Below are 25,714 nucleotides of genomic sequence, written 5' to 3'. Positions count from 1 at the left end.
GCAAGAGTAAGACCCAGTCTCTAAAAGTAGCCAGTTGTTGTGATGGGTGCCTATTGTCCCAGCTACTTGGGAGGCTGAGGCAAGAGGATCTCTTGAGTCCCAGAGTTTGAGGCTGCTGTGAGCTATGATACCATGGCACTCTGCCAAGAGTGACAAAGTGGAAAAAAAAAGAGTGACAAAGTGAGACTCTCTCCACAAAAAAACAAAAATTTACTAAGCGAACTAGCCACGTTGTGTGCGAACGTGTCGGGCACACAAAGAGGGCCTCATTCCTATGGAAGAGACAGTAAGGTGGAACACCTAACCCTCTTCCTGTATCTGTGGTGCAAGATCAGTTCTCTAAGGCCTTTGAAATCCTATTCTGTAGATTCCATTGAATCCTAAGTTCAAAGTAGCCTCAACCAATCAACTCTGTTGCCATCTGTGGGACTGAGCTGATAACCTGCTCTGCCTGTGATTTCCCGAGTCTGTGATCCATGACTTCTGATCTCACACGTTCTGCCACTTGGAAAATTTTTTTCAAGTTCTTTTTTTTGAGACAGAGTCTTACTCTGTCGCCCTTGGTAGAGTGTCATGAAGTCACAGCTCACAGCAATCTCAAACTCTTGGGCTTAAGCGATTCTCTTGCCTTACCCTCCCAAGTAGCTGGGACTACAGGCGCCTGCCATGACACTTGGCTATTTTTTGTTGCTGCTGTCATTGTTGTTTAGCTGGCCCAGGCTGGGTTTGAACCCACCAGCCTCTGTGTATGTGGCCAGAGCCCTACCCACTGAGCTATGGGCGCTGCTCAAGTTCTTTTTATGTTTAAATAAACTTCTTATTTTTAAATGGTATTAGATTTGTAAAAAAATTAATAGTTTTAGATTTCTTTACAAATAATTTTAGATTTATAAAGATTGTAAATAGAGTTCCCACATATTTTGTCCTCATTTTCCCTCTTACTAGCATCTCATATTAATATTATATTTATTACAACTAATGAATAAATATCGATACATGATTATTAACTAAACTCCACACTTTACTCAGATTTTATTACTTTTCTCCCTAACGTCCTTTTATTTTCTAGGGACCCACCCAGGATCCCTTATTAAATTTAGTCCTTATGTCTCCTTAGGCTCTCAAGATGCTGCCGGTTTCCCACATTGTTCTTGTTTTGTTTTTTGAGACAGGATCTTGCTCTGTCACCAGGCTGGAGAACAGTGGTACAATCATGGCTCACTGTAGCCTTGAGCTCCAGGCTGAAGTGATCCTCCTGTCTCAGACTACAGAGTAGCTGGGACTACAGGTGTGTACCACCACAACCTGCTAATCTTTCTATTTTTTGTAGAGATGAAGGGTCAAACTATGTTTCCTAGGCTGTTCTCAAAGTCCTGGCCTCAAGTGATCCTCTTGCCTTGGCCTCCCAAAGTGCTGGGATTATAGGCGTGAGCCACTGTGCCAAGCCTGTTAAATAAATTCTGATGCCTTTTTGTTTTATTAATCCATCTATTGTTAGTTCATTCTCAGGGAACCTTCAGAGGGCAAAGGTGAAACTTTCCCTTGGCCCCTACCACACTCCAACTCAGTGTTTTTCAATCTTTTTATCTCACGGTACACTTGAACCTACAGTTAAACTCCCATGATACACTTAAATTATGTTGCTCAAAAAGAAAAACGAGTTAAAAATAAAAGAATATACTTGCTGTGCTTTGAACTTCTTTTGAAAATAATTTCTTCCATGGCACACCAGTGTGTGTGGCTTACTGATTGAAAATCACTGCTCTAACTTGAGGCCATTGCAAAATGAATGTTTGGTCCTTACTGGATGAGAATGGCCTTTCTCTGCTTTACGAATAACAAACATTTTGTCCTTGTCACAAATAAGTGTTTTCCCCTGTCTCATAGAAAGCCTTGTTGCCTCATACCCATCAAGGACTTGCCTGGGGTTCCCCAAGCCTTTTCTTGAAGCTATCCCTTAGAATGTTCTGGAATACAAGCCTGCTTGCAAATTATCCTGAGTTTCTTAAAATATGCACAGGTGAACAACCCACAGCTTTTCCAGGCAACGTGGCAGCTTCATTGCACATCCAGGGTTTTGAGTTGGTGATTCTCACCCTACTGTAGAATCATGTATAGACCATGTCAGCCTCCTACATATATCCCCAGCCCTCACCACGTCAGTGCACACCAACCTGACTTTTGATTTCCAGTGCTGGCGTTTCTTTATCTGAGAGATTTCTATGGCTTCTAGAGCCTTCTCTGCCCAGACTACAAGAAGCATAAAACTAATGACCCCTAGGAGCTCCCCTCAACCAAGGACTGATGGGAGATGGTATGTAAATATCTCAGCTCCCTTGGCCCTTGGTGGGATACTCTGAAGTATGTTCTATGTTGACACTCAGAGTTTCCCCAATAGGATTAAGCTCCAGTCTCCTCTAGTAGTACCTGGTGGATCATGCTCCATTTACCAGCTGCCTCCTCTCCACCATCTCCTTTTCCATCCCCCTTTAGTACTTTCTGGGATCTTCTTCAAAATAAAGTACTTGTATTCACTCCTTATTTCAGGGTCAGCTTCTGGGAAGCCCCAAAGTTAGACAGGTGATAATCATATCAGCCACTTACTTACCAGAATCTGGTTACCCCCCTGGGCACCCTCAGACTTTTGACATGAACTCATGTCACCCTCTCAGAAGCCACCTCCATTCGATAGGTGAGAACACTAAGGCTTAGAGCGGCCCTGCCCAGGTTCCCACAGCAGGTAGGTTGGAATTAAGACTGGCTTTTCTCACTATACCTGAGGCAACGCTCTTAAAAGCAGGAACTAGGGCTCAGTTCTTGTAGCTCAGCCGCTAGGGTGCCAGCCACATACACCGGAACCGGCGGGTTCAAACCCAGCCCAGGCCAGCTAAAACAACAATGACAACTAGAACAACAACAACAACAACAACAAAAAAAAAAAAACAAACAGCTGGGCATTGTGGCAGGTGCCTGTAGTCCCAGCTACTCGGGAATCTGGGCAAGAGAATCGCTTAAGCCTAAGAGTTTGAGGTTGCTGTGAGCTGTGACACCACAGCACTCTACCCATCGTGACACAGTGAGACTCTGTCTCAACAAAAGCAGGAACTGGGGTTTGTTGCCTCTGTTGCTCCCCAGGCTGAAGGGCCCAGTGCCTGGCAAACAGGAGGAGGCACCCAGCCAACAAATACTGAAGCGCACGGTGATGGCTAAATGAATCTTTCTATATGTATCACTTAATAGAGGCATTATAATAGCTCTAGAAATTGACTATTATCACATCATTATTTTACTATTTTTTTCGAGACAGAGTCTCACTTTGTTGCCCTTGGTAAAGTGCTGTGGCCTCATAGCTCACAGCAACCTCGAACTCAGTGGCTCAAGAGATCCTCTTGCCTCAGCCTCCCAAGAAGCTGGGACTACAGGCACCTGCCACAATGCCCGGTTATTTTTTAGAGACAGGGTCTCTATCTTGCTCAGGCTGGTCTCAAACTCCTGAGCTCAAGTGATCCATCCGCCTTGACCTCCCAAAGTGCTAGGATTACAGGCATGAGCCACCACACAGGGCCTATCATCATTATTTTATAGAAGAGGACCCCAAGGGGGAAAGTGACCTGCCCAAGAGCACATGGCCAGTACTGGATGAAGCCTGAGCCCTTCCCCAGCCTACCATAGGGATGGATGATGGTGGTGAACGAGTGAACAGAAGCAGAGGGGAGGGAGGAGGCAAAGCTGTGGCTTTTCCCACCACCAGCTGGGTGACAACACATTGTCCCAACTTGGAAAACATTTCTGTCACACACAGGGTAAATGGGTCTATTTCCTGTGAATTATCTGCTAGCCAGCAGCTTCAACCACCTGCTCATTAACACAATTAAAAAGTATCAAAGAAGCTTCAGACTCCTTTCTCCGGGAACCCAACTACATATCTTGGAAATGACTCTTTATTAAGTCTGATCAAAGGCTCATTGTTCAGTAATTAGAAATCATGACCTCTCCCTCCAGGCTTTCGGCTCATAAACAACCGTTGGATGAGGATTTTATTTGGATTGGACCAAAAACCTGGGCGGATCCATTTGGTCTTATTTTCCTGCTTCAATGGGGAAAGCAGCAGGAGGCTGTGTTTTTTCTCTGGGAGACTCACTGGCTCCCCTGCTTGTAGCAGACAAAGAGTGAGGGAAGGAGAAATGTTCAAGCCAGCCTCTGCTTGAGATAGGGCAAGGGCCTCAGAGACAAACATCCATGCCAGGTCCAGGGCGGCGTGTGTGCAGAATCCCTGGTCTCTCATTTAGGCTCCTAGAGGAGAAAGAGGAGAGTGGCCAACATCTAGCCTTGGAGATCACAGACGGGACTGACCATACAAAGACTCCTCTGGCCAGAAAAGGGTGGGCAGAGGAGGTTCGGCCAGAATACTGTGATTCCTTCATTACATCATTCGATAAATATTTGTTGAGGACCTACTAAGTGCCAGCACCCTGCTAGGCGCAAGGATCAGATGACAAATAAAAAAATACAATGCCTGATCTTAAAGATATCCCAGGCCAGTGGGGGATGCTGGTCCTTCCTAGAGGAGAAGGTGAGGTTCAGAGTCAGAGAGGGCAGGCGTGCTCCCGGGGAAGAGGAGGCAGGTGGTGGCAGAGGCCAGGCAGACCTTGCCTTCAGAGCTGAGAACAGAAATGTCCTCATCCTCTGAGAGAAACTCTGGAGAAACGCTGCAAATCTGGAAACGCAACGCGTCGATCTAACTCCCAGCCCCATCTTCCTTCTCGTCCTCAGACTCGCATGTACTTGACATTGGCACCCACGAACAGGAAGTTCTAGAAGAAACAGAATGGGATAGCATGGTAAACAGCATCCTCTACTTCAAAAAGCAGCATCTGCGATTTCAAGGGCGCCCACGTCTTGAGAAACGCAAGCTCTGACAGGTACCTAGGTCAGGGCATAAATCACCAATGTGCCTTGGTCCCCAAGGTCTCCATAAAGTGCAGCTTTTGCCAGATGCCGTCTCCAAGGCAGCGATTTATCTGTCATTTCCAAAGCTGCTGCTTCCTGGCCGGCCTCTCAATGTCCTTTAGATCACCTAAATTTTCTCTCCCTGGTGAGTAATGTAAAATCCTGAGCTGCTGGGGTTTCCCTGCTGCTCTTTTTACGTCTCCGGCACCCAGAGAGGCAGGAATTCTGAACTCAAGACCGAGTCTAATTCTTTCCCACAGTAATCCATCCAATGCCTCTGGTGGTCAAAGAAATGGATGGACAAAGTTGACCTCAAAATTCTAATAAATATGATAATATACAATAGGTTTCCCCCCCATCTCTCTCTTCTTCTTCTTTTCTTTTTTTTTTTTTTTAAGACAGAGTCTCACTCTGTTGCCCCAGACTAGAGTGCTGGGGTATCAGCCTAATTCACAGCAACCTCAAATTCCTGGGTTAAAGTGATGCTCCTGCCTCAGCCTCCCAAGTAGCTGGGACTGCAGGCACCTGCCATGACACTCAGCTAATTTTTCTATTTTTAGTACAGACAGATTATGGCGGGGGGTGGGTGGGGAGCCACCATGTCCAGCTAATGTACAATAAATTTGCTAATCACTTTCTATGTGCAAACGTTGAGCTGGAAGCTGTCCTACTTGGCCTCTAATCTTCTAAAAGCCCAATAAGGTTTGGGCTACAGTCCATTTTACAGAGGAGAAAACTGAGGCCAGAGACCAACTGAGTGAATTGTCACTCAGTCTTTGCTTTGAACAATGATCTGTCTGACTCCACTTGTAAACACTCAACAGTAGTTAAGTATTGTGTATCTCAGGGCCCCCAAAAGCTTTGGACCTTTGTTTCTTAAATATAACAGTTGATCAGCGTTCCAAAATCCCTCACCACCTTTGCCCTTCGTTCCTTTTAATAGCCATCATTTGAGGGATGTTGACAGTGTCCCAGGCATAACGCAGCATCTCCTGTTACTCATGAGTCTGCCAACCCAGGCATCCCGCCTGAAAAGCTAACTGAAACTTGCTGGGCAAAAAAGAACTGCAAAATTACTTGGTCAGAATAGTAGTAAGGATACTCAAAAATCAGACCTATTTCTTGGTGTTAACACAGTCAAGTAAATTATCATCCATCTGCTGGAGGGGCCAGTACATAGCTATTATTGTTGGGGGGAGGAAATTAGTTTGCAGCAAGGCAACAAGATTAAGCATGATGCTAAGTTAAACAAAAAAAAAAAAAAAAAAAAAAAAGAAGAAGAAGAAGAAAAGAACCAACAAGTGTGAGCACTAGTAATGCAACTTTACAAAACATAGAGCAACAAACAAAAAAAAAATGTTTTAAACTTCAAAAAAATGCACTAGAAGGAAGTTCACCAAAATTTAAACTGTGGCTGTGGCGGAGCAAAGGCTTTATGAATAATTTTTTCATGTAAATATGATGACAGTATTTATTTTAAATGAGGAGGGCATTCCAAAATAGAAGAAATTTAGAAGGACATTTTAGAACTTACAAATGGCTTCCAGAACCTGACCAACATGGGCTTGCAGTATTTTCAAAATGAGCTCATCTTGAGGTTCCCTCAGGTCCACCCAGGGGATGGAAGGCAGGGTTGGCACAGACGTGCCATTTCTGAAGGATATGCAGGTGACTTTGTGGCATACAGCGATGCCTGGGAGCATCCTGCCCCAGCCAGGCTTTCCCAGCTGCAGGGTTGGGCTGGGCTGGTTCCCACCCAAGACTTATGGCCTCCAAACCTGCCAAGCCAACCAGTACCCACTCCTCAAATCCTCAGAGCCCCCACCCCCCTGAACTACTGACCTTATAGATCTGGAGAACAAGGTCATAGAGCTGAACACGCTTTAGCAGAGGGAGGGGCAAGCCTATGATCAGTTTATCTGGAAGTTGAAGCATAATGTTGAGAAAGATTTGTTAATAAACAACAATTATAGAGAATTTTTGCTTACTGCCAATTCTATACATAGTATATTCCCATTTAATGATCACCAAAGACTATCAGGTAGGTGTAATTATTATTCCCATTTTACAGATAAGGAAACTGAGGAACCAAGTGACTTGTCCTAGGTCATGCGACTAGAAAGTGGCAGAAGTGGGATTCAAACCCAGAAATTAGAGTCCTGGAGGGGAATAAGGCAACCTCAATGATTCTACCTCACAGACAGGCAACCAACACTCCTAGAGAAAGGACTTTGGCCACAGTCACACAGGCCCCAGGAGAGCCTTGCTTCCTGACTCCAAGTCCAACTCTCTTTCCATCAAAGAGCAGTTATCTACTCTCGACTTGAAAAAATCCATAACGATTCTTACCGTTGACCTCGCGGTAGAGGTTGTTGATAAAGTAGTAGTTGAGGAATGCTTCTAACAGCTCCATCTGGTGGGAAACAGGAGAGGTTCATTATGACCACATGGGCCATCTTGCCCACCAGCAAACAGCCACACAGCCACCCTGGGGGTGCGGTGGGTTTGTATGTGTTGACATGGCAAAAGGCTTGAAAAAAGCACATTGCAGATGGATACCTACATCATGCTACTATTTTATTTTATTTGTTTATTATTATTTTTTTTCTTGAGACAGAGCCTCAAGCTGTCCCCCTGGTTAGAGTGCTGTGGCGTCGAAGCTCACAGCAACCTCCAATGCCTGAGGTTGCTCAAGCGAGTCTCCTGTCTCCACCTCCCAAGTAGTTGGGACCACAGGCGCCAGCCACAACACCTGGCCATTTTTTGGTTGCAGCAATCATTGTTGTTTTGGCAGGCCCGGGCTGGATTCAAACCTGCCACCTTAGGTGTATGTGGCTGGTGCCTTAGCCACTTGAGCCATAGGTGCCGAGCCATGCTACTATTTTATAAGAGAAAACTATTTAGAGATGTACATTTATATATACATATGCAAATGAATAGAACAATTTTAACAGGCTGCAAGCCCAATTATTTTTCCTCTAGGATAGCGGTTCTCAACCTGTGGGTCACGCGCAACTCCTTTGGACTATATTAAACATTCGCGGCCTTAGGAAGGTTAAGAACTACTGCTCTAGGAAGAACAGAAGGTTTGACTTCATCCTTAGTATGTAACTTTTTTGCAGTAAGAATGTTTTCCTAAACTATCTGTGTAATTTTTTAAAAGGTTAAGTAAAAATAAAATGGGCTCCCCTACAAAAATTAACACTCACTATATGCCAGACAGAGGGCTCAAGATTTGAATCTAAATTTTTTTTTTTTTTTTTTGAGACAGAGTCTCACTTTGTTGCCCTTGGTAGAGTGCCCTGGCATCACAGCTCACAGCAACCTCCAACTCCTGGGCTTAAGTGATTCTCTTGCCTCAGCCTCTTGAGTAGCTGGGACTATAGGTGCTTACCACAATGCCCGGCTATTTTTAAAGATGGGGGTCTTGCCCTTGATCAGGCTGGTCTCGAACCTGTGAGCTCAGGCAATCCACCCGTCTCAGCCTCCCAGAGTGCTAGGATTACAGGCATGAGCCACCATACCTGGCTGAATCTAAATTTGTCTGCATCTACAGTTCTTGCTTTTTATATTTCAGGTTCTGAAAACCCAATAGGATGAATTTTTGTGAAGTTTTACATTGGAATGTTTTGTTTTCTAGAATACTTTTTTCCATGCTGTACACAGATATAATACAAGTGCGTCATTATTCACTTCATCCTTTATTCCCTGGAAGGGGGCATCCCTGGGGTCCCTGTGGGCAGTGTCTCCCCCACAGTTTATGTGCTTGCTCCCACTTCATAAGCACTCAGGAAAAGTCTGGGAAGCAGGGCAGAGGAAGCCAGTGACAGGGGATGGTAAGAGAAAAGACAACTATTGCCAACTAAAGGCTATCTCCCTATTCTCTTTCCAGAAAGCTCTTCTTTATTGCTTCAGCCCACACTGATCTTCCCATTCTCTTTTCTCCTTTTGCGCTAGGCCATTTACTTCACTTTTTCCCTTCTTGTTGAAATCACCTCTTTGTTTCAATTTCTCTTATTTTTTTTTGCAATCTGTGGCTGGGGCTGGGTTTGAACCCGCCACCTCTGGCATAGGGGGCCAGTGCCTTACTCCTTTGAGCCACAGGCGCCGCCCTCAATTTCTCTTGTTTTAATAACAGCGTTCCTATCTTTGGATGTAGCTGAATGCAGACCCTGGCTTCAGGAATGTAGATGACATCCATGCTTGATGGATGGGTCTTGCTCAACATTTGGCCACAGGGATTGGCTTAAGAATGGGCACATGACTAAAATTAGTCCAATGAGAGCTAGCACAGGGGTTTTTTTGTTTGGGGTTTTTTTTTTTTTAATAAGACTATAGGAAACTCTGAAGTTTGCCACCAATCAGAACAGCCTCCTGAAGGTAGAAGAGAGAGGTGGACACTCTTGGTGCCCTAATTTGAGCACCTGGATATAGCTCTGCCTGAAACCTCCAGTCTTAGTTTTCTGGTTGCTTTTTGTTTTTTAGTTATATAATCCTATACATTCCTCCTCTTGGCTTAAGACAATTCAAGGTAGCTTTTTTGTTAAAAGCAGTTAAAAGAATTCTGTTCAATAAACGACTTAATTATATGTTGTCTTATATTAGGATCTAACTGCTCCTTGGTCCCATGTCTTATGCTCTTGAGAACTTCTGCACTTCCATAGGGCAGAGATCAGCTCTTTACCTCTTATGTTTCCTATTATAGGAGTCACAGCAATTGCTTCAGACACACCTTAAACTAAGATTCTAATCATGTCATAAATAAAAACAATAACTTACATTGAATCCTCCAACTTTGGATTCCTTCAGCTCCACTTGTACCCTATAATGAATCAGAGAAGATTCAGAGATGTGGGCATTGGACCCGTGGGAAGTCTTAAACAATGTAGGAATCGGCACACATTTAGGTGGCACTGGCTTTAGGAAGTGGGGGTGGGCGTGAGAGAGATGATTAACTAAAACCAATGATACACTGACACGGGGAAGACTGTCAGAGGGCAGGTGAGGCAGTGTAGAGATCTCACTAGTTATCATTTCAGGAAGTTAAAATAGCTGTGTCTGACATTCATAGATTAAGAAAAAGCAATATTAGTTCTTTAGAAATTTGAAATTTGTGTGGACGGGTCCAGTGAGGAAAAAGAATTGAGTCAACTGGGGTGAAATTTAAGCATCCTTTCCAAATGGGGGGGCCCCCACATGGACAGGAGGATCTCATCATGCCCCCACCCCTGGCTGTGGGGTGCAGACGCAACCCAGCTAAGCACCCCCTTGTGGGCAGGAGGCCAACTTACTTTCCTGGCTTCAGGACCCCACTGATCTTGCTGGTGTTGAAGGTCAATTCGATGAACACATTAGTGACCTAGAAATGCCCATAGAAGGAAATAGGTCTAAACGACAGAATTTATCACGTACAGGAAGGACAGCGAGGAGGACCAGCTGTCTCCTCTGAACAGTTAAAGCAGGACATTTGCCCACTACGCTCTAGATTCTCAGGAGGCTCATTGTAAGTGCTCAATAAATGTTTGAACTTGGACTTGAACATTCTTACTTCAAATTGCTGCCTGTAATAGCAGTTAAACTTTGAAAAGACTACCAAGAGAAGGTATAGAGTACCTGTCCCCGGTGAACTCTAAAATGGATCATTTTTAGCTATCTCAGGGTCAAGATTTCTAGGCCTCTAGGGCTCTAGAAATAATAACAATAATATTTTAATTTACAACATATTAATACCAAAAGCAATTTTAGTTAATGTAACAACAATATTAAATTACAGATATAGCATCTAGGAGGAATTGTCCTTCTAGAGATGTGACTTGTTGAGTCTCAGAAGTCAAGAAACAAGAGAGCAATGTTCTCCATCCAGTGAGCAAGGCCCTCAAAGGACCCAGAATCTCTTCTCTATTAGACAGGCTCCATCAAGAAAGAAAAATCCACTCTCAATATTTAATGCAGAGGGAATTTAATACAGGGAATAACACAAGTGATGAAACTGCTGAGAAGCCAGAAAAGGTAGGTGGGGCTACTCAGAGATTGGCGGAAGACTGCTTCCACCCCAGGACTAAAGGAACAGAGAGGAGTTGGGTTTACGGGAGCCACCACAGAGAGACACAGTCACTGCTGAAGCCTCTGCCCATGACAAAGAGAGAGTGGCTTCATCCTTCCTCCTGCCCTTCATTCTCCTGACAGTACCTTCCATAGGCGGTGGAAATGTAGCCTTCAGGGGATATAGCTCAGAGCAGAGCAAACAAGACCAAGAGTTCTATACCTGCCTCCTCCCACCCCCACAATAGCCCAGACTTATGTAGTGGGAGATAACTGCGTTAAACATGATTTTGCAAGCAGCTAAATAAGTATCTTTGTAGTAAACACTGTGAAGAAAGATAATGGGATCCTTCAAGAAAAAAAAATAGTACACTGTACCCCAGAAGTGCATTAATGTATACAGTTACTATTCAATAAAAAAAAAAAAAAAAAAAAAATAAAACAAAAAAAATGGCAAGAGGCATAAGGTAGGTGAGTCAGGTGGTGAGTGGAAAGGAAGTATGTAGGAAAAGGGAACAGCATTTGCAAACGCTCTGAACCTTACCACACTGAGCCGGAAAACAGATTCTCTGGCGGAGCTGGGCAGGATCACGAAGCCCTCAATCTCCATTTGGGGGGCCAAAGACAGATTTCCAGGGCTGAAGTTCAGGACTGGGGCAGAGATCACTGCTCCCTGGACCTCCATGTCCATGTTGGGGTACAGCCTGGCTAGCTGGGAACAGAATTAGGAGATCACATCAAGAGAAGAAAATATGCAGGTCTTGCTGGAGAGTCCTGAGGGAGTCAGATAAAATTGAGAAGGCTTTTGGTTGACTTTGTTTCCCACAGAATGTTCTGTGCCTCTTTCTGTGAACAGCATAACTGGACGTCTTTCTACATCGAACACACAGCGTCTGCCTGCATCTCTGTACATTGTATCATGGCTGCACTGTATTCTCTGTGCACAGGTGTAGCAACTGGCCCAACCCTACTGGGTATTAAGTTGTCTCCAAGGTTTTGCCATTAGAATAACCACACCCCTTTGGAATTATTTCCAGGGGAAAAAAAATGCTCCTAGAGGTGGCATTGCTGAGTCAAAGGGTAGTATCGCTTTTAAAGCTTTTGGCCAGCATGGCCAAATTCTCCTCCAGAAAGGTCAGGCCAAGATTTTCCCTCCCCACCCCTCCCTAGGCAAGGGGTGAAAGCTTTTGTTTTTCTATGCCCTCACCATATGCTGGTAACCATGATGCATGCTGAGGTCAGACACCAGAGGTTTTTGAAATATAACACAACTAGATTCCACCACTTCAAAAAATGCTAGAAAATTTCTGTTTAACTAGAGGTAGGTACAGAATTTAATTTGGAGCAAGAATATTCTTTTTGAGGGGAGGAATTGGCAGAAGAACAAGACTCCCATGACTTTTGGTTCCGTAAAAATCCACATCCTGTTCTAGAAGGAAGAAGCTTGGAAGGTTGAGGAGGAAAACTGGTGGACAGAGTTGCTCTTCTGCCAGGTTGATTATTCTGCAGGCAAGAAGCGGGAGGAGGAGTTTCCTCTTCCTGAGGGGGTGAGATGGGAAAGCATTGCTGGAGCCAGGGTGTGACCAAGGTGCTCCAAGGCTGGCTGGGACAACACGGCGGTGGCAGGGCCAGCTGAGAGTGGGGCTCAAGGGAGAGAAAGGGCTTGTAGGGGTCGTCTCATGGAAGGACATGACCCAGACACTACAGGAGTTATAGTTTAATTCTTTTCCCTACCGTTTCGATCCCCTTCAGCCTTCTGCAAGGCATGTTATATACTATCACCTATCTGAGCTGCATCTTGGGGGACTCAGAGGTTTGGGGAGAAGACTAGGGAATTTCTGTGGGATATATGAGAAGATGCACATGAAGAGGTTAGCCCAGCATGATGGCGCTCACCAGGTTACTCACTGCAACACCGAGGTTGCAAAAGATTAGGAACAACCTGTGTGTCTTTCCGTAGGGAACTGGTGAAATAAGGCACAGTAAATCCATACAACAGCAGACGGGACACCCGTGGGAAAAAGAGTGAGGCAGTTCTTTAGCTATCTATATAGAGTGATCTCTCAGATACAGTACGAGTGGGGAGAAGGTATAAAATGGTATATAATATGCCTCCATTTGTATAAAAATACATGGCACTTTGGGAGGCCAAGGTGGGAGGATTGCTTGAGGCCAGCCTGGGCAATATAATCTCTACCAAAAAATAAAAAAATAAAAATTAGCTGGGCATGGCGGTGGGCGCCTCTACTCCCAGCTACTCAGGAGGCTGAGGTGGGAGGACCTCTTGAAACTGGAGTTTGAAGTTATAGTGAGCTATGATAGTGCTGCTGCATTCCAGCCTGGGCTGTAACAGAGTGAGATCCTATCTCTTAAAAAACAAATAAAAACACCCAAAAAACAAAGACAAAAAAATGGAGAAAGAGGTACAACATTTGCTGTAGAAGTTGAGTATCCCTAATACGAATATCTGAAATCTGAAACAATATGAAATCCAAAACTCTTTTGGTCCCAAGCGTTTTGGATAAGAAATACACACTCTGGGGGCAGCGCCTGTGGCTCAAAAGAATAGGGCACTGGTTCCATATACTGGAGGTGGCGGCCCCAGCCAAAAAAAAACTGCAAAAGAAAAAAAAGAAAAAGAAATACACACTCTGTGTATACATGGAGTATCATCAGAAGGATGCACACAACTTATAGTAGTGGTAGGCTCAAGATGGGGACGGGGTAGGGCTCAAGGATGAATGGGGGACTTTCCATTCTATAACATCTTATGTCTTTTAAATGTTGAACCATGACAATTCTTTATCTATTAAAAAATAATTTTTATAAAGCACCAAAAATAAGCCCACCCCCTAGGAAACCCTGCGTAATTGTAACACGTCATGAATTAGGGTGCGCTGTATGCAACATGACAGCATTGCTTGGGATCCTTCAAAGCACCAATAAAAGATGGGACGCACTGTGGTCCCATGAGACATGGGCTCCGGCTTCTGTCATTTGGGGGAACTTTGTCTTCATTGAGGGTCTCATTCTTGCAGTTCTGACTCTGAGAGGAATGCAATGGTTTTTTTTTTTTGAGTCAGTCTCACTCTGTTGCCCTGGGTAGAGTGCCATGGCATCATCATAGCTCACAGCAACCTCAAACTCTTGGGCCCAAGCAATCCTCCTGCTTCAGCCTGCCTGCTGCAGCTGGGACTACAGGCACCCAGCACAATGCTTGGCTAGTTTTTCTATTTTTAGTAGAGATGGGATCTCACTTGTACTCAGGCTAGTCTCAACTGCTGAGCTCACCTGCCTGAGCTAGGAGTGCTAGGATTACGGGCATGGGCCACCACACGCTGCCTGAATGTAATGAACCTATATAGAAAGCTCTGAAATTCAGTGTGCTTATTCTGCATCCATGGAGGGCTGAGAGACTCCTTACCCGAGAAGTAAAGACCCGGAAGGACTTGGTGGTCAGCTGGAGGGGAGAGTCAGGTGGAATCTGCAGCGAAGAGACACAAAGTAATTTTAGAGTGCTCCCCCCAGAGCTGAAGAGAAACTGGGGAGCTGAGGGGAATGTTCAAGATTGTGGCTTCTCAGCTGCCTGGGTGACCTTAGCAGTGATGAGATGCATGTCCTGCATTCATCATGAGCAGAGTTCATGAGTCTTTGGGGTCCTGGCTGCGTTCTTTGGGTGGAGGTGATATGTAGACCCCACAGAGAAGGTCTGCAAGGCTGAGGTTTGCAGTCACACAGACCTAGGTTTGGGTCCTGGCTGTGTCACTGTGTGATCTCAGGCCAGTCCTTTAATTCCCCTGAGCCTCACCTTCCTCATCTATAAAGTGGGGATAACAATAGTTCCCACCTTCAGGCCATTCTGAGGGCTAAACGAGCATCTAGCACCGCCTGGCACGTGAATCCTCCATGAAACATAGCTGTTATCAACCCATCCACTGAAAAGGAGGCCCGTGCTACAGGTGGGTGGGTAAATCGAACATGATAACACCTGTGCAGGTGTGGGACCTCTTGTAAGGTCATTCCCTCCATCTATCGGATGGCTGGCACCCAATGTAAACTAGGGTAAGCCAGGCCATCCAAGTTGGACCACACTGTGTTTCTCCCACCATCCTGACATTGTTCATGAGAACTCTACTAAAGAAACCGGGGAAATATTAAAGATGTGATCCACTGTAAAATTCAGTCTCCCTTTCACAAACCCCCATTTGAAACAGTTGAGATAAGTGTTAGGAAGACTTAACCCCCCCCCTCCTTTTTTTTTTTTTTTTTACCATAAATCACTTAATCATATACCCTTTTCACTTAGGCTCAAGGGAGTTCCCAGACAGGTTTAAGATTTTAAAAAATTGATTTATGGGCCCAGTGTCTTCATAATCATGACTTTTCACTTGGTCTTTATTTTCTTATGTACCTTTATGCATTTATCAGTATATCCATTATTCAGCTTCATTCACTAAAATATTTTTAAATAAACCTCCATAAATCATCAAAGTGAAAGAATATATGAATTAGAATAATGAGTCTAGACTAGGAAAAAAAGCACAATATAGACAAGTAAGCTGCAAAGTCTGCCACGGTTGTTATAGGGGAGAAAAAACTTTGGGTTGGAGCTCCCTGGCAGCCAAAGCAAAAAGGGAGATTGTGCTAACATATTTTTGCTGACTTTGATTTTTTTCTTAGTTTATGACTTATTATTTTACAAGTGCTAATGGGAGTGGATAGGAAAGAAGTAAGGAAGGATGGGTTATGCTGTCACTTCAGAGCACTTTTTGCCACCATCCTCACCATGTCCTTTGTGATGAGGAAGCTCAGCTCCCCTGCCTCGTGATAAACCAGGCTGGCGGTATTGAAGATGTAATCCGAGATGGCAAAGTAGACCATTTTGTCGTGTTCCTTGGGAAGGCTCATGGCTGGAGCAACGAAGGCAACTGAGGCGGGGCCATTAAGTGGAAAAATTTCACCCTGGGGAAAGAAACAGGGTCCGATTGGACTTTTCAGTCTATCCCATGGCTGGACTTCTGAGCTAGGTAGTCACCAACTCTGCCTGGCGAAAGGCACTGGTTGGGGATGCTGCCTGAAACTCCACCATGAAATACATTTTCTTTTCCATCAAAGAGTTGTGTCTCCTAATGCAAAGCTCCCCAGAAGCTTTAGAATACACAGAGTAGCCACAGGAAGTACTGGCCGAGCCCTCTACAGCACCGAGGGCCAGCTCTGGTTGATTGATCCTTCATAAGGAGCAAGGCAGAGGGGGAAAGGGGAGTGTAGGGGAAATGTTTAATTCCTAAGGGCTGTGAGACGCCTGTGGGAAAATCCCAGCTCTGGGAACAGTTCCCAGCCCTCCACATCATCTTGCTCTCAACACAGAAGGAAGCTCTGGGGAGATGAGGACAGATCTGAAGTTAGAGGGACAGGTGGCTCCAGGAATGAGCTAACCCTGGGGGAATGGCTCACTGGGGTGGGGCCTACCTGGGCCCCTGCTCCCGGATACTTACCTTAAACAACACATCCAGCATCTGGGATGTGGCCTGAGGTGCATTCACTAAACTATAATCAATGCCAATGGAATTGTCAATCTCTACTGAGACTGTGAAGGAGAGACAGAGGAAGAATTAGGAGATGGGTGCAGCCTTTGGGTGATGGAGAAGGGGTGAGGGCTCTGCTTGATTTACACTTACTGTGACTTTCAGCAGAGGCCCTATCCCTCTGCCTAAAGACCCTTTCTACCTAGCACAGCTCTGGGGCAAAGAATTAATTCTGTAAGGAAGAGACTACATGGGTAGTCCCTTATTGGAACCTGGTGAGTTAACAATAGTGGGGGTGTTAAGCTCAGCCTAGGGCCTAAGCAGTTGTCAGGGGGATGCACACACATACACATATGCAGGCACACACCAGGAGGGGCTCAGGTCAGCCCTGGGTCTTCAAACCTCTAGTCACACCTAGAGCTTCATGCTGAACCAAGTAACTAGGAAGGCATCTCAGACACTCCCCTCCAAAGCCCTGGATGAACAAGCGTTCTATGTCCCATGTGTTGGGCCGGCTGTACTAGCCTTGACCTCAGGCAAAGGGGTGTCAATAGTAACCACCTGGGGCTTGGGGGCCAGGGTATCAGAGAACATCTCAGACAATTTGTCAGGGACTGTCCCTCCAAATTTAATGAGCCCAAGAGTTAGAGGTTGCTATGAGCTATGATGCCAGGGTGCTCTACCAAAGGTGGACCAAAGTGAAACTCTGTCTCAAAAAAAAACAACACAAAAGGGCGGTGCTTGTGGCTCAAAGGAGTAGAGCGCTGGCCCCATATACTGGAGGCGGCGGGTTCAAACCCAGCCTAGGCCAAAAAAGAAAAACCAAAACCAAAAACCAAAAACAAAACAACTGCAAAAAACAAAAACAAAAAACCACAAAACAGTAGAATGGACAACAAGGGGACAGCTCCATCATGGAATACCAGCAAGAAGGAATCAACTGCACTATACGTATGTATACAGGCATACAGATCCACCTCCTAACTTGTTATTGAACAAAGAAAGCCTTGGACTTTTGGAAAAAAGACTCAAAATACTGTCTGATTCCATTCCATTCAAAGCTAATCTTCACTGGTAGAAGCTAAGAAGTATATGAATGTATATTCACATATTAATATTCATATGCTTCTATAGATTTATAGTTGTATAAGGAAAGAAAATATTTGAAAAGAGACATGCCTCATAGCAGAGGTCACCTCTTGGGAGCAAAGTTGGAGAGAAAAAGGGCCCCCCTTTTTTTTTCGGAGACAGGGTCTCACTCTGTCACCCTGGCTAGAGTACAGTAGCACCATCGTAGTTCACTGCCACTTCCAGCACATTGGCCCAAGTGATCCTCCCTGCCTCAGCCTCTCAAGCAACTGGGATTACAGGTATCTCCACTCCTGGATAATTTTTGAATGTTTTTGTAGAGATAGATTTTGCTGTTTCTCAGGCTGGTCTCAAACTCCTGGCCTCAAGCCGTTGTCTCGCCTTGGCCTCCCAAAGTGCTAGGATTATAGGCATAAACCACCGTGCCCAGCCTGGGACTTTTAATTTTTACTTTTTCTACACTTTTGACTCATTTAATATTTTACAAGGTAATATATGCTCTTATAAAAATAATAGAAAGGGTCAGGGCACTCTACCTGGCAAAGTTTGGAGATAAGGCTGTAGGTCGGAGGTTACTGATTTCTGGATGATTTCACAAATCTGAAAATAAAATGGGAAGAGAAAGCCTGAGAGAGTTCCTCAGCTTTGGTCTGGCCCTGGGCTTGTCACTTTAGTCACATTGTTTCATGTTTGCTTGGGAATCACTGATTCTACAAATATTTGTAAGTGCTTATTACGTGCCAGGTACCAAGGAAATAGAAATGTTCAAAAAATATAGGCCTCCATGTGGGCCCCAATAGGGTCCGAAAGGATTTTTCAAAGTCTTTTCCAATGCTGGGAGGTAGGTATTCACTGATTGCCTGGAGACATTGCTTGAAACTCCACCATTAAAGATGTTTTCCTTTGTGTGGTCCTGGCCTCCAAGAATCTAGTTAAATACCTGAACTAGACAGTAACTAGACATTGTCATATAAATAAACATATAGGTGACGTAGATACTTCCTAATGGTTGTCACTTAACAGGTTGGCTGGATTGATCGATATTCCCTGTTCCCTCTGGTGCCCGTGGAAGACTGAAAGCTGGTGGGTGTGGTCTATGTGGAAGACTGAAAGCTGGTGGGTGTGGTCTACGTGGAAGACTGAAAGCCAGTGGGTGTGGTCTACGTGGAAGATTGTAAGCTGGTGGGTGTGGTCTACGTGGAAGACTGAAAGCCAGTGGGTGTGGTCTACGTGGAAGACTAAAAGCAGATGGGTGTGGTCTACTCACACATAATTGCTGCCACCAGGTGAGTTACCAGCTTCTCAAGAGAAGGAAATGAGCCTTTCCAATCCTGTTTGCTGTATTTGCTCTTATAATCACTGAAATTATTCAATATGTAAATCAATGCGATATAACTAAGAAAAGAGTCATTTTTACAAAAACCTAGGATAAATACTCTGAAAAGGCACGATGCTTTAAAGCCCTTCTCAATTTGGACAAAACAAAAATGAAAAACTTAGGAGGAAAAAAAAATCATAAAAATCTGGAAGGATTTTGCACTGGGTGGCTTTGTAGGTGTTTTCAAATTCTCCCTGTAGCTAAAGAAACCTGAGCTGGAACTTGTAGCAGACCAATGTTTATGCAAGAAAGACCAGAGGCAACGTCAACCAAGAAACTGTCTTCCAAGATTAGTTCTAGGCCCTACATCAAAAGACAAACACTGAATTGCATTTATTGTGTCTTAAAATATTTGGGTTCATATGTAAAAATGTGTGGGCTGACTTTCAATAGTTCTTCTTGTTAACCAGCTACCACCTATTGTGCAAGGAACTCTGTGTGTGTGTGTGTGTGTGTGTGTGTGTTCCCGCTCTTCCTTCACCACTTTCTCCTGTCCCGCACAAAGTCATTGCTATAGACACAGCTCCGGCTGGGTGTAGCATATCTTAGAAATGAGATTTTGGGGTGAAATGTTTGGTGGAATTGAAAACTAACATAAAACCTCTTTTGTTGCTTTTTTTAGCCAAAGATTGCAAAATTTGGAAATTTCACTTTATTTTTAAAAACAGGAAAATCTGGCCAAGAGTGGTTACCCACCCATGCAAGGGAAGTGCTCCTGAGCTTGCTGGGGGCCCCTGAAATTAGCTGCCTGGTCTCTGGTAGGTACCCATGTAATGGTCTGTGCAATGCAGGGCAATCTGGGGCAGTGGGCAGGGCTGAGCAGGGGGTGGGGCTGGAGTCTGTGTTTGGCTCCTGCCATTTGACCCTTGGCCAGGCACCTGACCATTTCTGTTAACTGAATGGACTTGGAGTCCAGACAACTGAGATTTGCTCCCACCTTTGCCCCACACAAGCTCCATGGCCTGGGGAAATGATTGATCCTCTCTCAGCCTTGGGCACAGGTATGTCCAAATCAGCTGCCATGGCCCTGTCCAGGGCTGGAGGTCAGTGGGTCTTCCATCTAGCCCTCACCTGGCTCAGTAAATGCCTGGCAGCTTGGACCTTCTTACCTTGCTTTCCAATACTCTTCGGAACTTGGACTCAATCTGGTTGTGGAAGAGATTCAGTAGCCACCTGGGGAGAGGAGCACAGTGGGCAGTTGGCTGTCTGCCACTGAACTTGGGGGCAGTACAGAAAGTCAGTCCCTGGCCCTTGGCCAGGCCAGGCTCCAAAGGGAGTCCTCCCCGCCCCATCCTGGCCCCTGCTGTGCCCCAGAATCCTGTGGGGGAGGTAAAGGCAGAATCTCAACACACCCATCCTCATTCTGTACCCTTGGCTTCCCAGCCACCTGCTACACCCCATCACCACAGTAGATATGGGCAGAGGCTTGAGAATCCACATTTTTCTAATCAAGGAAGCTGAGACTCAAAGAGATGAAATGACTGCCCACGACTTGTATATTTTTCACAAAGTTTCCGTTAGCCAAAAACTTTTGTTTTCCTCCAATAGCTAAATTTCATTTACCTGACAAAGGCCCCCTGAAGTTTATTTTTTTATGGAAATGATAAACCAATATTCCTGACTTGAATCTGCATCTGTTCATTTCAACATGGTCCCCACAGAACAATCATCATGTGTGCCTTCCACCTGGGTCCTTACAATTATCAAGGCCAGGTGGAAGGCTAGATGGGCCGGGGATTGTAACCAGGGGTCAAGCTGGCAGTGTCCCTATGGCAACGTACCCCAAACCTCCTGATATGTCCACGTCCACATCACGGATGCGGCCACTGCAGCTGGAGGTCGTAACTGTGGGCCTCCCTGAGGGCTCACTGCCCAGCTGGAGGTCCACTGAAATGGTGATGCCCTTGACACTCAGGTCAAAGGAGTCTTGTAGTTTCCTATAGGAGGTCAGAGGAGGCATGGTTGATTCATAGAACAGGGTCTGCCACAATTTGAGGGGAAAGAGTAAAGCTCACTTCTGACTCCAAACTAAATGGAGCTGAGCAAAGATTTAAGAACAGGAAATGAGGCCATGAGAGATCCAGAAGAAAGCTTAGATCCAGGTTTCATAGTCAGGGATGGGCAAAGCTGTTTCCAGGCAAGAGCCAAGTCTCATAGACCATAAAGGAAATAGTTGATAAACTTGCCAGCACAGAAAATTAAAACTTCAGGGGACAGAAAATGCCATCATGAAGAAAAACAACATAATTTCATCATGGGATACCCAAAGAGCTAACTTCCTTAATATATGGGCTAATTTCCTTATACATGGAACAATCCGATAAAAATTAGCAAGGAAAAGACAAAACAACCCAAAAGAAAAAAAATCTGAGATACAAATAGGAAGTGCAGTGGCAAATAAGCATATAAAAATTCTTAAAAATGGAAACAATGATGCCAGTTTTCACCTATCAGACTGGTAAAATGTTTGATGTTTTAATATCCAGTGCCAGTGAATATTTGAGTAAATGGAAGTCCCAGGCACTGTGATTGGGAGACCCATATAACCCTTCTGAAACACTAATTGGTGGGACTTACCTAATTTGAACACACACACACACACACTCACTCTTTGGCCCAGCAATTTGACTTCTAAAATTTTATCTTGTGGCTCTTCCTGCCAAGATATAGGAGGGGGTAGCTCACTGAAGCATCATGGGTAACAGGAAAAAAACGAAGAAACCATCTAAACATCCACCAGTAATGGGGGGTTGGATAAGTTGGCACCAATGCTATACAGTGCTTAAAAACAATGATAGAAGACGTGGTCTATCATATGATGAAATAGAACCCATTCCCCAGAGGGGAATGTAGGGACTAATGTGGGCTGTAACGTGGCTGAACCAGTGAGACCCTGTCTCTACTAAAAATCGAAAAACTTGAGCCCAAGAGTTTGAGGTTGCTGTGAATTATGATGATGCCATGGCACTCTACCCAGGGCAACAGCGTGAGACTCTATCTTAAAGAAAAAAAAAGTGTTATGCTAAGTGCAAGAGGCCAGACACGAAATGTCACATATCTGAGTGATTCCACTTACATGAAATCTCCAGACTAGGTAACTCCATAGAGATACAATGCAGATTGGTGGTTGGCTGGGGCTGAGGGCAGAGAAATGAGTGACCATTTAAGGGGTGTGGAGTTTTCTTTTGGAGTGACGAAAATGTTCTGCAACTAGATAGAGGTGGTGGTTGCAAAACACGGCGAATGATTGAATGCCACAGGATCCTATCCTTTAAATGGTCAATATTACATTATGTGAATTTCACCTCAATTAAAGAAATTACATTTCAAAAAGGTTAAGAATTACCACAAATTCAATGGCTTAAAAATGTTGGCCACCATGCTCAGTGGTTAGTGCGCCAGCCCTGCATACCAGGGGTGGCAAGTTCAAGCCTTGCCTGGGCCTGATTAAGAAAAATAATAATAATAAAAAAGAATGAGGTTAATCTTCATAAGCTTTTACAGAGATCTGTAAGGTACTTCAGTGACAAGCGCCAGGGCTGAAGAGTGTGGCCTGATTACTTTCACAAAAATAGAATGAATGCACTTATTAAAGTTCAAGGAGTAAGTTTAACAAAAAATAAAAAAATTAGAGTGACTGCACACATGCTGCAGACTTCAGTATTGGGCATCTTTCTAAGGTAGCACTGTCCAGTAGAAATAGAATGTGAGCCAAACAAAAATGACAACTACAACAAAAAAATAGCCAGGTGTTGTGGTGGGCGCCTGTAGTCCCAGCTACTGAGGCAAGAGAATCGCTTAAGCCTCAGAGTTTGAGGTTGCTGTAAGCTGTGACGCCACTGCTCTCTACCCAGAGCAACACAGTAAGATAGTTTCAAAAAAAAAAGAATAAAAGAGGAGATTAGGACTTAAGATTAGCACACAGAGGGTTTCCAGAGAGCAGAGGAAAGACCATGTGAGGACATGGCAAGAGGGAGGGCGTCTGAAAGCCGAGGAGGGAAGCCTCAGAGGATGCCAGACCTACTGACACGTTGATCTTGGCCCTCTACCTTCCAGAACTGTGAGAAAATATGTTTCTGCTTAAGCCGGCCAGTGTGTTATGGAAGCCTTAGCATCCATCCAAGTGCCTCTGAGGTCAGAGCCGTTCAGAGTGCAGAGTTAGTACCCTGGAAGCAGCCCTTGACCAAGGGCAAACAGGAAAAAGGGCAACATGGCAGAGCTGGGAAAGCCAAGGGCGTGTTCTCTGCTGTCCGTGGAGCTCCCCAGGTAGACTGCACTTTCCTTGCCCACCAGGCTGACGTCCTGCCCTGATGCCCCACGCCCCTGTGAATGTCTCACTTCCAGATCGAGTAGTTGCACTGGAATTCCTGACTTGGGGTCTGCTTCTGTGGGAAGCGAACCAAGGAGACACAGTATGTCGAATTTGCTTCACCCATGACCCCAGCAGGGAAGCAGGCCTGTCCCGCTTAGGATATGAGGAAGTGGAGACTCAAAGAGACAAAGGGACTCATCCCAGAGCCAGAACTCAAACCCCAGATCGCCTGTGGGCTTGGGCTCCACCTGTCCATCATGGGTAAGGTGACCAGATTTTAACATTGGTATAGAAGCGGGACGCCATTGACCCCGGGGAGGGGGGGGCGTCGCATTCTTAGTTAAAAATTTGGTTTATATGGAGCAACAAAAATTTTCATAGAATGCAAAAATAGTATTGTAATATATATATTTTTAATTTCAACATAAGTACAATTTACAAATATAATACATTTAAAAACATTATGTATAGGGTGGCACCTGTGGCTCAAAGGAGTAGGGCACCAGCCTCATATGCCAAAGGTGGCGGGTTCAAACCCAGACCTGGCCAAAAAAAAAAAAATTATGTATAGTATTATTTTATTCTTTGGTATATTTCTCATTTGAGTGAATTTTTTTAGTAGATTGCTGTTGTTGTTTAAAAGGAAATTTTTCACAAGAATTTGTTAATTTATATTTCACACATAAAATGGCTTTCAAAGTCTCAACACTTCATTGTGATTTTTCTGATGTCCACACTTTATTTACCGTAGAAAAAATGCTTTCAGGCGCATCATTAGTTCCTGGTAAGGATAGCACATATCCCACAATTTTTAGTGCATTATTGTATGGAATTTGGTTTGTTTCAAAATGATGAAATATTTCTAACCATTTGTTCTCTATTGTGATTTTTGCTGATGCCCAAGAGTTAACATTTTCCTTATCAATCTATTTTTAATAATGATACCTTGTAAGTTGTAAGTGTCACTTCCAAGGCTGGCGCTAGACTTTTTGCCACCACTATAAAATATAAATAATGCAAGTATTGTCTGCTAAATTCATGAAATAAATAAATAAATAATTTACCTAAATTATCTGAATAGCTGATTTGTTGATATCACTTGTTTAACGAGCACTAGCACGCAGTATGATGTGTATCGTCTGAGAGATAGTTACAAAATGTTTTTGTGGTTGCCAATGCCAAAAAATGCCATTGTTCATTAAGTCCAAACAATGGTGGTCGAATTCTAACAACTGATCAACAATGCGAACTTTGATAAGCAGTTCTCGATAATCTGTAATAACCAATCCCCCAGCCCCCAACCCCCAGGACTAGTAAGAAATGCAACAAACCCCATATACGTGTAAAAAGAACATCTCCTAAGCCTTTTAGCCTCAACCCCTGCCCCGCACAAGGGAGGAGAAGTTAAGATCTGGGAAGAAGCTGAAGAAGATAAGGGAAGGAAGGGAGGCAGGGGTGAGCCCTGGGCGAAAAGGGCTGAAGTTGGTTTAAGGCCCAAGCTGTTCTCAGAAATTTACCCAATACCCCTCATTTGATGATTTCTGAGTTAATGTATCTAAAGTTAGCATGTACCCCCACCCTGAACTGTGCAACCCCTTATGATGCTCCTCATCTTATGATGATGAAGTAATGTGTATCTTGTGATGTATGAATCAACATGTACCCTAACCTTGTGACCCCGCTCTAACTGCTATGATTGGCTTCTGTATTGTGCTAGCTTGCTGACCCGCAAAATAATGGTATAAAAAGACACTTCATCTAAAAGTAGAATATAAACATCTTAACACAATAACTAAAAGAATGGCATAAAGGCTAGATTAACCGGTTTGATGAAAATATTTCAAATTGTATATGAAAACACCACACTGTACCCCATGATTGCATTAATGTACACAGGTATCATTTAATAAAATAAATAAATAAATAAATAAAAATTAAAATTAAAAAAGACACTTCACCGGCCAGTTGGGTGCTAAATGCCTTGTGGTGATCCAGCCCACCTGCAGGTATTATAAATTTTATCAATTATTGCATCAAAGTGGGGTCCACCTTTTTATCTCCTCAGCTCTGTCCCATTTTAATTTCTCAACAATTATTTGTTAGTATTAAAGTTTAACATTATAAAATTAACAAAAATAATATAAAACTCGTATCCTGGCGAAATAGCCACATGGCAGTGTTGGGACCAGAATTGCCACTGAGGCTCAGCGCCTGTGGCTCAAGTGGCTAAGGCGCCAGCCACATACACCTAAGGTGTCGGGTTTGAATCCAGCCTGGGCCCACCAAAAAACAACAATGATGGCTGCAAAGAAAAAATAGCTGGGCGTGGTGGTGGGTGCCTGTGGTCCCAGCTACTTGGGAGGCTGAGGCAGGAGACTCGCTTGAGCCCAGGAGTTGGAGGTTGCTGTGAGCTGTGAT

General features: G+C 44.3%; 1 protein-coding gene across 1 annotated transcript in view; it reads right to left on the bottom strand.

Moving 5' to 3' along the window:
- Positions 1 to 3,905: 3,905 nt before the first annotated feature.
- Positions 3,906 to 25,714, bottom strand: part of LBP (lipopolysaccharide binding protein) — a 27,020-nt gene continuing 5,211 nt past the window's right edge. The window contains exons 4-15 of the mRNA XM_003787587.3: positions 20,766 to 20,921; positions 20,094 to 20,157; positions 18,143 to 18,206; positions 16,488 to 16,579; positions 15,778 to 15,954; positions 14,417 to 14,476; positions 11,537 to 11,704; positions 10,242 to 10,309; positions 9,730 to 9,772; positions 7,300 to 7,363; positions 6,793 to 6,869; positions 3,906 to 4,814 (exon numbers count right to left, since the gene is read on the bottom strand). Coding sequence (XP_003787635.1) covers positions 4,770 to 4,814; positions 6,793 to 6,869; positions 7,300 to 7,363; positions 9,730 to 9,772; positions 10,242 to 10,309; positions 11,537 to 11,704; positions 14,417 to 14,476; positions 15,778 to 15,954; positions 16,488 to 16,579; positions 18,143 to 18,206; positions 20,094 to 20,157; positions 20,766 to 20,921 — 1,078 coding nt within the window. The 3' untranslated portion in view covers positions 3,906 to 4,769. The remainder of the gene's footprint in view (positions 4,815 to 6,792; positions 6,870 to 7,299; positions 7,364 to 9,729; positions 9,773 to 10,241; positions 10,310 to 11,536; positions 11,705 to 14,416; positions 14,477 to 15,777; positions 15,955 to 16,487; positions 16,580 to 18,142; positions 18,207 to 20,093; positions 20,158 to 20,765; positions 20,922 to 25,714) is intronic.

The sequence above is a fragment of the Otolemur garnettii genome, unplaced genomic scaffold (genome assembly GCF_000181295.1).
Source record: "Otolemur garnettii isolate 467f Iridium unplaced genomic scaffold, OtoGar3 scaffold00023, whole genome shotgun sequence".
Lineage (NCBI taxonomy): Eukaryota > Metazoa > Chordata > Mammalia > Primates > Galagidae > Otolemur > Otolemur garnettii.
This window is presented reverse-complemented; position numbering and strand designations above follow the sequence as displayed.